Source organism: Xenopus tropicalis, chromosome 3 (assembly GCF_000004195.4).
Source record: "Xenopus tropicalis strain Nigerian chromosome 3, UCB_Xtro_10.0, whole genome shotgun sequence".
Classification (NCBI taxonomy): Eukaryota; Metazoa; Chordata; class Amphibia; order Anura; family Pipidae; genus Xenopus; species Xenopus tropicalis.
In genome coordinates, this window is record NC_030679.2 from 9028996 (window position 1) to 9042325 (window position 13330).

Here is a 13330-nt window from a genome sequence, read left to right on the forward strand (position 1 = left end):
TGTAATGTTTTTATCCAATAAAATCCCTACCCATATGTATAAATACAAATATACAGAGAGGGAATGTTCTGGGCACACAATAAGCTGTACCCCCATACTGTACTGTCTAAGGGAAACACTATGGCACCTCCTACCCATATGTATAAATACAAATATACAGAGAGGGAATGTTCTGGGCACACAATAAGCTGTACCCCCATACTGTACTGTCTAAGGGAAACACTATGGCACCCCCTACCCATATGTATAAATACAAATATACAGAGAAGGAATGTTCTGGGCACACAATAAGCTGTACCCCCATACTGTACTGTCTAAGGGAAACACTATGGCACCTCCTACCCATATATATAAATACAAATATACAGAGAAGGAATGTTCTGGGCACACAATAAGCTGTACCCCCATACTGTACTGTCTAAGGGAAACACTATGGCACCCCCTACCCATATGTATAAATACAAATATACAGAGAAGGAATGTTCTGGGCACACAATAAGCTGTACCCCCATACTGTACTGTCTAAGGGAAACACTATGGCACCTCCTACCCATATGTATAAATACAAATATACAGAGAGGGAATGTTCTGGGCACACAATAAGCTGTACCCCCATACTGTACTGTCTAAGGGAAACACTATGGCACCTCCTACCCATATGTATAAATACAAATATACAGAGAAGGAATGTTCTGGGCACACAATAAGCTGTACCCCCATACTGTACTGTCTAAGGGAAACACTATGGCACCTCCTACCCATATGTATAAATACAAATATACAGAGAAGGAATGTTCTGGGCACACAATAAGCTGTACCCCCATACTGTACTGTCTAAGGGAAACACTATGGCACCCCCTACCCATATCTACAAATACAAATATACAGAGAAGGAATGTTCTGGGCACACAATAAGCTGTACCCCCATACTGTACTGTCTAAGGGAAACACTATGGCACCTCCTACCCATATGTATAAATACAAATATACAGAGAGGGAATGTTCTGGGCACACAATAAGCTGTACCCCCATACTGTACTGTCTAAGGGAAACACTATGGCACCTCCTACACATATGTATAAATACAAATATACAGAGAAGGAATGTTCTGGGCACACAATAAGCTGTACCCCCATACTGTACTGTCTAAGGGAAACACTATGGCACCCCCTACCCATATGTATAAATACAAATATACAGAGAAGGAATGTTCTGGGCACACAATAAGCTGTACCCCCATACTGTACTGTCTAAGGGAAACACTATGGCACCTCCTACCCATATGTATAAATACAAATATACAGAGAGGGAATGTTCTGGGCACACAATAAGCTGTACCCCCATACTGTACTGTCTAAGGGAAACACTATGGCACCTCCTACACATATGTATAAATACAAATATACAGAGAAGGAATGTTCTGGGCACACAATAAGCTGTACCCCCATACTGTACTGTCTAAGGGAAACACTATGGCACCCCCTACCCATATGTATAAATACAAATATACAGAGAAGGAATGTTCTGGGCACACAATAAGCTGTACCCCCATACTGTACTGTCTAAGGGAAACACTATGGCACCTCCTACCCATATATATAAATACAAATATACAGAGAAGGAATGTTCTGGGCACACAATAAGCTGTACCCCCATACTGTACTGTCTAAGGGAAACACTATGGCACCTCCTACCCATATGTATAATTATATAGATAAGAAATGTTTTTTCCATATAATCAGCTCTACAACAAAAAATCGCAACATGCTTTATATAAGGACAATTATTCCTACACTGTGGCGAGACTGGAGCTGTTTGTGCTATAGATAAAGGTCACTATCTGCCTTCATATATAATGCATAGCTCACACCGTGTTGTTAATGAAACACAATCATTATCTTGTTCTTATAAAGAACAGGGGACGCAATGCAAACACTATACACCAATTTCAGACATTTTTCTAGTGCAAAAGACTGCAGGGTAGGAGTTTTGTTACATTACTGCTCTCTAACGTCCTCTGGAGAAAGCCAAGAATCACTGATGTACAGGTATGGGATCCCTTATCCGGAAACCCGTTATCCAGAAAGTTCCGAATAACGTAGAGGCCATCTCCCATAGACTCCATTATCAGCAAATAATTCTAAATTTTAAAAATGATTTCCTGTTTCTCTGTAATAATAAAACAGTACCTGTACTTGATCCCAACTAAGATATAATTACCCCTTATTGGGGGCAGAACATCCCTATTGGGTTTATTTCATGGTTAAATGATTCCCTTTTTCTCTGTAATAATAAAACAGTACCTGTACTTGATCCCAACTAAGATATAATTACCCCTTATTGGGGGCAGAACAGCCCTATTGGGTTTATTTAATGGTTAAGTGATTCCCTTTTCTCTGTAATAATAAAACAGTACCTGTACTTGATCCCAACTAAGATATAATTACCCCTTATTGGGGGCAGAACAGCCCTATTGGGTTTATTTCATGGTTAAATGATTCCCTTTTCTCTGTAATAATAAAACAGTACCTGTACTTGATCCCAACTAAGATATAATTACCCCTTATTGGGGCAGAACAGCCCTATTGGGTTTATTTAATGGTTAAATGATTCCCTTTTCTCTGTAATAATAAAACAGTACCTGTACTTGATCCCAACTAAGATATAATTACCCCTTATTGGGGGCAGAACAGCCCTATTGGGTTTATTTAATGCTCCGGTGGGCCCTGCACCCCCCAGTCCGACCCTGCGCATTCTTGACTGAGGGTAGGGTTGGGTAGCAGGGATGGGGCAATTGATATTGGGTCAGCAGGTCTGGATTAGGCATGGGTCTGCCCAAATGGACCTGGGCAGTACTCTAGTTTGTGCCCTAACATGGCCACCTATGGTGGGTGTAGGCTCTATGGCAGAGTTGATGCCAGTGAAGGCTTTGTTAGCCTACAGCTTTGGTGCAGGAAACTAAATTGTAGAGATAGGTGGCCTTGGCCATACATTAGCCCAGGGATCCCCAAACTTTTATATCCCGTGAGCCACATTCAAATGGAAAAAGTGTTGAGGAGCAACACAAACATGGAAAAAGTTGCTGGGGGTACATATAAGAGCTATAATTGGCTATTTGGTAGCCTCTATGTGGACTGGGAGCCTATAGAAGGCTTTGTTTGGCTTTACACTGGGTTTTATGCACCCAAAACTTGCCTCCAAGCCTGGAATTCAAAAATGAGCCCGTAATCTGAGGCCACTGGGAGCAACATCCAAGGGGTCGGGGAGCAACATCCAAGGGGTCGGGGAGCAACATCCAAGGGGTTGGGAGAGCAACATCCAAGGGGTCGGGGAGCAACATCCAAGGGGTTGGGAGAGCAACATCCAAGGGGTCGGGGAGCAACATCCAAGGGGTTGGGAGAGCAACATCCAAGGGGTCGGGGAGCAACATCCAAGGGGTTGGGAGAGCAACATCCAAGGGGTCGGGGAGCAACATCCAAGGGGTTGGGAGAGCAACATCCAAGGGGTTGGGAGAGCAACATCCAAGGGGTTGGGAGAGCAACATCCAAGGGGTTGGGAGAGCAACATCCAAGGGGTTGGGAGAGCAACATCCAAGGGGTTGGGAGAGCAACATCCAAGGGGTTGGGAGAGCAACATCCAAGGGGTTGGGAGAGCAACATCCAAGGGGTCGGGGAGCAACATCCAAGGGGTCGGGGAGCAACATCCAAGGGGTCGGGGAGCAACATCCAAGGGGTCGGGGAGCAACATCCATGGGGTTGGGGAGCAACATCCAAGGGGTCGGGGAGCAACATCCAAGGGGTTGGGAGAGCAACATCCAAGGGGTCGGGGAGCAACATCCAAGGGGTTGGGGGAGCAACATCCAAGGGGTTAGGGAGCAACATCCAAGGGGTCGGGGAGCAACATCCAAGGGGTCGGGGAGCAACATCCAAGGGGTCGGGGAGCAACATCCAAGGGGTCAGGGAGCAACATCCAAGAGGTCGGGGAGCAACATCCAAGGGGTTGGGAGAGCAACATCCAAGGGGTCGGGGAGCAACATCCAAGGGGTCGGGGAGCAACATCCAAGGGGTCGGGGAGCAACATCCAAGGGGTCAGGGAGCAACATCCAAGGGGTCGGGGAGCAACATCCAAGGGGTCGGGGACCAACATCCAAGGGGTCGGGGAGCAACATCCAAGGGGTCGGGGAGCAACATCCAAGGGGTCGGGGAGCAACATGCCCCCGAGCCACTGGTTGGGGATCACTGCATGTGACCAAGTAAGCAGCTTATCGGCCTATAAATGGAGTCCTTCCAACCGCCTTCCTGATCTATATCTGACCAAAAACAGCAACATATCTATTGGCTAGGTTGGGCTAGCAAACTCCATTGGACGAGGACTTTTATCAGTGTTCCCAAAGTCCTCTAGATATTGTTGAACTGCAACTCTCAAATCCCTCCCAGCAGCCTTTGCAACGGGGAGAGATGTGGAAAGACCTGTTTAGAATGCTGCCTTGGGGTGAGAGCAGCGAGGGGTCGGTAATTACGCCACTAATGTATTTCTCCGTAATGAAAGATGTTGGGAGCCGGGTAAATAATTGATAAGCCTGAATAGCGAAGCACTCGCTCTGCGCGGGGACTCGGCCACCGGCGTATTCTCATCCCCATTTGTCACAATATACAAGGGGCGTCATTTTGTAAAAACAATTGCGCTGGATATTGATAGCGCGGGAGTCATTTATTGTTTGGGGATGGCGGCCTGTTTAATCCTCACAAAGAAGGTTAATTAGAAAGTAATTAAGCTGCAAATCTATGACAGTGGCGAGAAACGGAATAATTGCGTTATTGATTGCGTGATACTATAAGTAGGGGAGGGACACAATAAAGGGGATATAAACCCTTCACTGCCTCTAAATAGATGAACATTACAGATACAAATGAATTGACCAATGAGAACTCACCAATGCTATGTACCAGCCATCTTGTTATTTAACATAGGGAGATTATTGGGTCATTTTAGCTTCATGATGTTACACGGGAATCAATGATCCGGAGGTGATAATAATGGTGTTTATATATACAGGTATGGGACCTGTTAACCAGAATGCTCGGGACCTGGGGTTTTCTGAATAAGGGATCTTTCCATAATTAAGATCTCCTGCCTTAAGTCTGCTAAAAAAATAATTTAAACATTAAATAAACCCAATAGGGCTGTTCTGCCCCAATAAGGGGTAATTATATCTTAGTTGGGATCAAGTGCAGGTACTGTTTTATTATTACAGAGAAAAGGGAATCATTTAACCATTAAATAAACCCAATAGGGCTGTTCTGCCCCCAATAAGGGGTAATTATATCTTAGTTGGGATCAAGTACAGGTACTGTTTTATTATTACAGAGAAAAGGGAATCATTTAACCATGAAATAAACCCAATAGGGCTGTTCTGCCCCAATAAGGGGTAATTATATCTTAGTTGGGATCAAGTACAGGTACTGTTTTATTATTACAGAGACAAGGGAATCATTTAACCATGAAATAAACCCAATAGGGCTGTTCTGCCCCCAATAAGGGGTAATTATATCTTAGTTGGGATCAAGTACAGGTACTGTTTTATTATTACAGAGAAAAGGGAATCATTTAACCATTAAATAAACCCAATAGGGCTGTTCTGCCCCCAATAAGGGGTAATTATATCTTAGTTGGGATCAAGTACAGGTACTGTTTTATTATTACAGAGAAAAGGGAATCATTTAACCATGAAATAAACCCAATAGGGCTGTTCTGCCCCCAATAAGGGGTAATTATATCTTAGTTGGGATCAAGTACAGGTACTGTTTTATTATTACAGAGAAAAGGGAATCATTTAACCATGAAATAAACCCAATAGGGCTGTTCTGCCCCCAATAAGGGGTAATTATATCTTAGTTGGGATCAAGTACAGGTACTGTTTTATTATTACAGAGAAAAGGGAATCATTTAACCATGAAATAAACCCAATAGGGCTGTTCTGCCCCAATAAGGGGTAATTATATCTTAGTTGGGATCAAGTACAGGTACTGTTTTATTATTACAGAGAAAAGGGAATCATTTAACCATGAAATAAACCCAATAGGGCTGTTCTGCCCCAATAAGGGGTAATTATATCTTAGTTGGGATCAAGTACAGGTACTGTTTTATTATTACAGAGACAAGGGAATCATTTAACCATGAAATAAACCCAATAGGGCTGTTCTGCCCCCAATAAGGGGTAATTATATCTTAGTTGGGATCAAGTACAGGTACTGTTTTATTATTACAGAGAAAAGGGAATCATTTAACCATTAAATAAACCCAATAGGGCTGTTCTGCCCCCAATAAGGGGTAATTATATCTTAGTTGGGATCAAGTACAGGTACTGTTTTATTATTACAGAGAAAAGGGAATCATTTAACCATGAAATAAACCCAATAGGGCTGTTCTGCCCCCAATAAGGGGTAATTATATCTTAGTTGGGATCAAGTACAGGTACTGTTTTATTATTACAGAGAAAAGGGAATCATTTAACCATTAAATAAACCCAATAGGGTTGTTCTGCCCCCAATAAGGGGTAATTATATCTTAGTTGGGATCAAGTACAGGTACTGTTTTATTATTACAGAGCAATTTGGAGCTTTCTGGATAATGGGTTTCCGGATAAGGGGTCCGATACCTGTACTGCACTTACATCCTTCTGGCTGGGTTGCCGTGTCACTATAGATCTCATTTAAGCATTAAGTGGTAGAGAAAGCTGCTTTCTTGCTCAGAGCAGTAATGATGGGAATATCTGTATATTGCCCTGGGTACTTTATATAACATTTCAGCTGCAGTTTCTCAATATAAGAGTAGTTGCCCCGCAGGCAATGGGTTATTGCCCAAGGGCACGGAGCTCCCCGGATAGTCTGTATTCTCTGAGATCTAAGGGGAACTCAGTAGTAAGTTCCGTGCATGGCGGGGCCGGAGCACAGCCGAGGGCCTGACCTACTTTTATTATGGTGCAAAGTGTAATGTGTTTAGGAACCGCGCTTAGTCAGCAGATTTGCCCTGCGGCCCCCAGCATCACAGGGGCCACCTTGGCTCAGATATTGCCTTTGGTAAAAGGATGAATTCCATATTAATGCAGTCATGTTTATTACTCACATCTGGAGTCCCCAACCTACAAATTAATTTTATTTGCCATAAAACATTGTTAAAGGGGACCTGTCACCCTAAAAAATAATTCCAAATCCTTTTCTATCAGGTTAGTAAAGCAAAATAAACTTTACTTACACTGTATAAACTATTTAGTTTTTTTTCCCTTCAGTCTTGAAGTTTACAGTCACAGCCAGCAGGCCGGCGCCATTTTGTGTGCACTGTTATTAAGGCAAAGCTGTGTATCCCCCCCAAAATCTTATGCATTTGCCTTCTGGGTGATAACTAGGAAGTGCTGAATGCAAAGTGAAAGTAATTGTAATAAAAAATCTGAGCTGTCAATCATACATTGCTTGCCCCGCCTCTATGCCTGCGGCATAGAGGCGGGGCAAGCAATATATGATTGACAGCTCAGATTTTGAAATCCATTAACAACAGGTATGGATGATTTCATTAAAAAAAGAAACTCCAGTTTGGAGTATCAGCAGCTATTTGGTTGCTAGAGATAAAGTTACCTTAGCAACCAGGGGGTGGTTTGACTGAGAGACTGGTAAATGATTATAGATATCTAGGAAGTGTTGAATGCAAAGTGAAAGTAATTGTACGGTAATTAAAAATCTGAGCTGTCAATCATACATTGCTTGCCCCGCCTCTATGCCTGCGGCATAGAGGCGGGGCAAGCAATGTATGATTGACAGCTCAGATTTTTAAATCCATTAACAACAGGTATGGATGATTTAATTAAAAAAAGAAACTCCAGTTTGGAGTATCAGCAGCTATTTGGTTGCTAGAGTCAAAGTTACCTTAGCAACCAGGGGGTGGTCTGACTGAGAGACTGGTAAATGATTAGGAAAGGGCCTGAATAGACAAAAAATTAATAACAATAAAATTGTAGCCTCATGGAGCAGTGGTTTATTGGCTGCCGGGGTCAGCGACCCCCCATTTTAAAACTGCAAAGAGTTGGAATAAGAACTGGAATTCAAAAATGATAGCAAATAAATAATGAAGACCAAATGAAAAGTTGCTTAGATCTTCTTCCATTCCTGCAAGCTCCGCTTCTGTTGTAATTGGATCCTTCTTCTCCAATCAGAGCACAGCTCTCTTGACAGACTGCTGACAAAGTTAATTGTGCTTTTATATATATATATATTTTTGTTCTTGTTGTTTTTTTGCACTTTTTTTCTCACTTTTGTCACTGTTTTGTTCCTTTCTAGTTAGTTACAGTGGAGCCCTAATGAGACTGTGAACATTTTTTTAACCACGCCCATTTTTGTCACCACACCCCCTAAATACCATTCCCTGTTTCTGGGCTCTCTGCCAAAAGCTACTTTTTTAATTAAGTTTGAGAAACATTGTATCTTTCAGCGCCGTTCGGTGCAGGAGTCAAAAGGGGAAATCGGGACAGTTGGGGAGGTATGTGTATGGCCCATCTTTAGCCTCCCCAAACAGAAAAGTCCCCCCTCCACCTATGACCATAAGAAAAAAATATCAAAGACTAATGGATTTATTCTTCATTTCTCTATATATTATAATTGGAAAATGCTTGGCTTACACAACAAGGGTCTGTCTGCTGTAATACACTGACATATATATATATATATAGATATATATATATGTAAAAAGAAGGTGATGAGAATATTAACCCTTTCCCTGTAGCAGAGGTCAGGGGCCCAGCCAATCCAGCACCTAACTGGTTAACCTTGCGGAGGAGCCTTGCCGCCATTCGTCACTGTCACCTTTGTTTAATTCAGAGATCACTGGGATTTTTGTCTAAATGTCAGAATTTTCTGTCCAGAATAACAAAGTGTGAGTCACGCTAGGGCCTCGGCCAGTTCCCGTGACTGTAGGAAGCCGGCCCGGCCAGCGCGGAGCGTGACTTGGAAGCTTATCCCGGGGGTTGGATCTGTTACCCACGCGGGGTTAATGCCAGCGGCGACCTGGCAAATCCACTGACTCCCCCAAAGGGCAAGTTGCACTCTCATTCCAACTGTCTGTATCAAGGGGGTTAATAGGGTCAGACTCTGTGGGGTCACTGTTATTAATATAAAGCAGCGATATCCAAACTGCGGCTCTTTTACTGATACTGGTTGTGGGTAGGTTCTGAGAGTTGTAGTTTTACGACAAATGCAAAGGCTGCCGCTTGGGATCATTTATAAATAAGGGGGCGCTGCAGAGTAGTAATGTTGGGGTTGGTATTTTACTGACTTAAGCTCCCCATACACGTTAAGATCTTCACCCGATATCCACACCTACGGGTGGGCCCTGGGGCCAAAAGATCGAATTATATTGGCGGCAATGGGGCAGTCGGTTCGGGGACCTCATCAACGAGCCGATTACGCCCCCGATTTGACTGAATTTTCTAACCTGCCCGATCGATATCTGCCCAATTTCAGGCCAGATATCGGTCGGGCAGGCTCGTCGTTAGTGCCCCTACACGGGCCGATAAGCTGCTGAGTCGGTCTAAGGGACCCATATCGGCAGCTACAATTGGCCCGTGTATGGGGACCTTAAGACCTACCCCAACCTGCATTGTCTCAATCAGAACCCAGAATTGAGAAGTGCTGTCTCATACGGCCAACACTAACCCAGACCCTGTATGGATAAGTGGGCTTCAGCCTGTGCCAACCAAAGTAGTGGGTAAACCCATGTGTTTCCCCCCCCAATGCACCTTGCTCCTGACTGGGATGTGGGAAGAGTCTGACTGGGATGTGGGAAGAGTCTGACTGGGATGTGGGAAGAGTCTGACTGGGATATGGGAAGAGTCTGACTGGGATGTGGGTAGAGTCTGACTGGGATGTGGGAAGAGTCTGACTGGGATGTGGGTAGAGTCTGACTGGGATGTGGGAAGAGTCTGACTGGGATGTGGGTAGAGTCTGGCTGGGATGTGGTTAGAGTCTGACTGGGATGTGGGTAGAGTCTGACTGGGATGTGGGAAGAGTCTGACTGGGATGTGGGTAGAGTCTGACTGGGATGTGGGAAGAGTCTGACTGGGATGTGGGAAGAGTCTGACTGGGATGTGGGTAGAGTCTGACTGGGATGTGGGAAGAGTCTGACTGGGATGTGGGTAGAGTCTGACTGGGATGTGGGTAGAGTCTGACTGGGATGTGGGAAGAGTCTGACTGGGATGTGGGAAGAGTCTGACTGGGATGTGGGTAGAGTCTGACTGGGATGTGGGAAGAGTCTGACTGGGATGTGGGAAGAGTCTGATTGGGATGTGGGTAGAGTCTGACTGGGATGTGGGAAGAGTCTGACTGGGATGTGGGAAGAGTCTGACTGGGATGTGGGAAGAGTTGGACTGGGGTGTGGGAAGAGTCTGACTGGGGTGTGGGAAGAGTCTGACTGGGGTGTGGGAAGAGTCTGACTGGGATGTGGGTAGAGTCTGACTGGGATGTGGGTAGAGTCTGACTGGGATGTGGGTAGAGTCTGACTGGGATGTGGGTAGAGTCTGAATGGGGTGTGCGAGGCCTCCGGGGCTACCCTACCCTATGAGCCCTCACACCCCCTCAAGAGGCCCCGCCACTGCCCGCTCGCTCCAGCCCCTCCTCCCCCACTGTGCATGTACTTTATTATTATTAACATTTATTTATAAAGCGCCAACATACCCCGCAGCGCTGTACAATAAGTGGGTTACATACATTGGACATACAGAGTAACATATAAAGCAATCAATAACATTAGAATCCCCATCTACCCCCTTCCATCACCCCAGCCCCCACTTTCTTTATGTCCTTGCCAGAGTCGGACTGGGGGGTGCAGGGCCCACCAGGGATCCCACCGGCCACATCCCCTAACCCCCCAGGGCCCCCCTAACCCCCCACAGGGTCCCCCACCTGACGTCCTCCCCTGAGCGTTAACACGTCAGGGAGGAATGGTCGGGCAGGGGGAGCTCGGGCTCTGGGCCACGGGGGCCCACCGGGATTTTTCCCAGTGTCCCAGTCCGACCCTGGTCCTAGTATATATTATAAGTAAAGCTGGTAACACTAGCCAAATGCAGAGTAGTTTCTGGCCAAAAAACCCACAATATATGTGAAACTTATTGGTAGCAATTAATACCCGTTACTGTTGCATACGGGGAGGATTTATTTCAGTGACTAGAGGCGAGGGGGATCTAGGAAATTCCAGATGGCCAGAAGGTATGCAAGCAATGCAGCACAGTGTCAGGAAGGGAAGTCAGACCCTAAATAAGAAATATTAGCAGCACAAATAGGGAGGCTGAGCAGCTACTTCATAGGTCACTGGTGAGACCTCGGCTTATGGAGGATTAGTCTGTAGAAAGTCATTAATAAAATGGAAGCTGCCAAAAGAACTAATACAAATTACGGTCTAATTAACAAAATTACGCTGATCTGATTGTTTGGCACAAGGATCAACAATTGGATCATAATGCGGGTCTAAACAGACCTGCCGGGAGAGGAAGGAATTAGGTATCAGAATAGCGCTCAATAGTAAGAAACCCAAGTCCGGCTGGGGACTCCTCCAGTTACATGGGAGTAGGAGAAACAATAGGTTAGCTGAAAGCAGTTCTAATGTGTAGCGCTGGCTCCTTCTGAAAGCTCAGACTCAGGCACACTTTACTGCTGCGCTGCAAGTTGGAGTGATATCCCCCCCCCCTCCCTGCAGCCGATCGGCATAACAATGGGCAGGGAGCAAGATAGCAGCTCCCAGTAGGTATCAGAATAGCACTCAATAGTAAGAAATCCAAGTCCGGCTTGGGACTCCTCCAGTTACATAGGAGTAGGAGAAACAGGTTAGCTGAAAGCAGTTCTAATGTGTAGCGCTGGCTGAAAGCTCAGACTCAGGCACACTTTACTGCTGCGCTGCAAGTTGTCGTGATACCCCCCCCCCCTCCCCCAGCAGCCGATCAGCAGAACAATGGGAAGGGAGCAAGATAGCAGGTCCTAGTAGGTATCAGAATAGCACTCAATAGTAAGAAACCCAAGTCCGGCTTGGGACTCCTCCAGTTACATGGGAGTAGGAGAAACAATAGGTTAGCTGAAAGCAGTTCTAATGTGTAGCGCTGCCTCCTTCTGAAAGCTCAGACTCAGGCACAATGGGGCACATCATTCATGAGACTGGGTTGGCGCAATGGTGCAAATACATACATGTGTTTGGACACAAGAACCCTTAATGAACAGCACACAAAACAACTGCATCCATTGTAACACTATTACACAGCTGTGTTCATAAACCAAGCCCTTGGATGCTATATAAAGCACATGATTGTCAGCTCTTAAACCAAGCATCTTATAACTGCGGCTGTAAATATCTGTTAGCTACAACAGTCATCATTCTACTGCGACAGCCATTGTTTAATGAAAGTTACATTTAAAAATGATAAACATGGCACCCAGCAATGATATAAACAGCTTAGCCAATCAAAACCTTCATAAACAGTTTCAGCCGGAAAACATGAAAAAATATCACCACAATCCAAACCTATTACGTGAATGTTTGTGGAAACCAATAATCCAACATCTGAATCCGGGAAAAGAGAAATAATAATAATAACAACCGGTTGGTACTCACCAGATTGGAGTTAGTCGCGTTGGAATCATCCTCTGGGAAAGGGATGTAGACAGCTAAGGCCACACAGTTGGCAAAGATAGTCAGTAAAATAATAATTTCAAACGGTCTGAGGGGGTCGTTAAGGAAATTGAGAGAAGACAATTATTGTAAATATCCTGTACAGGTATAGGACCCATTATCCAGAATGCTCGGGACCAAGGGTATTCCGGATAAGGGGTCTTTCTATCATTTGAACCTCCATACCTAAAGTCTACTAAACAATCAATAAAACATTAATTAAACCCAATAGGGCTGTTCTGCCCCAATAAGGGGTAATTATATCTTAGTTGGGATCAAGTACAGGTACTGTTTTATTATTACAGAGAAAAGGGAATCATTTAACCATGAAATAAACCCAATAGGGCTGTTCTGCCCCCAATAAGGGGTAATTATATCTTAGTTGGGATCAAGTACAGGTACTGTTTTATTATTACAGAGAAAAGGGAATCATTTAACCATTAAATAAACCCAATAGGGCTGTTCTGCCCCCAATAAGGGGTAATTATATCTTAGTTGGGATCAAGTACAGGTACTGTTTTATTATTACAGAGAAAAGGGAATCATTTAACCATTAAATAAACCCAATAGGGCTGTTCTGCCCCCAATAAGGGGTAATTATATCTTAGTTGGGATCAAGTACAGGTACTGT

General features: G+C 44.5%; 1 protein-coding gene across 12 annotated transcripts in view; it reads right to left on the reverse strand.

The window, feature by feature from the left end:
* The window catches only part of cacna1c (calcium channel, voltage-dependent, L type, alpha 1C subunit), a 291786-nt gene that overhangs the window by 170906 nt on the left and 107550 nt on the right, over positions 1-13330 (reverse strand). For all 12 annotated transcript variants that reach the window (XM_031898600.1, XM_031898603.1, XM_031898598.1 and 9 more), the window contains exon 3: positions 12643-12748. In XM_031898600.1, coding sequence (XP_031754460.1) covers positions 12643-12748 — 106 coding nt within the window. The remainder of the gene's footprint in view (positions 1-12642; positions 12749-13330) is intronic.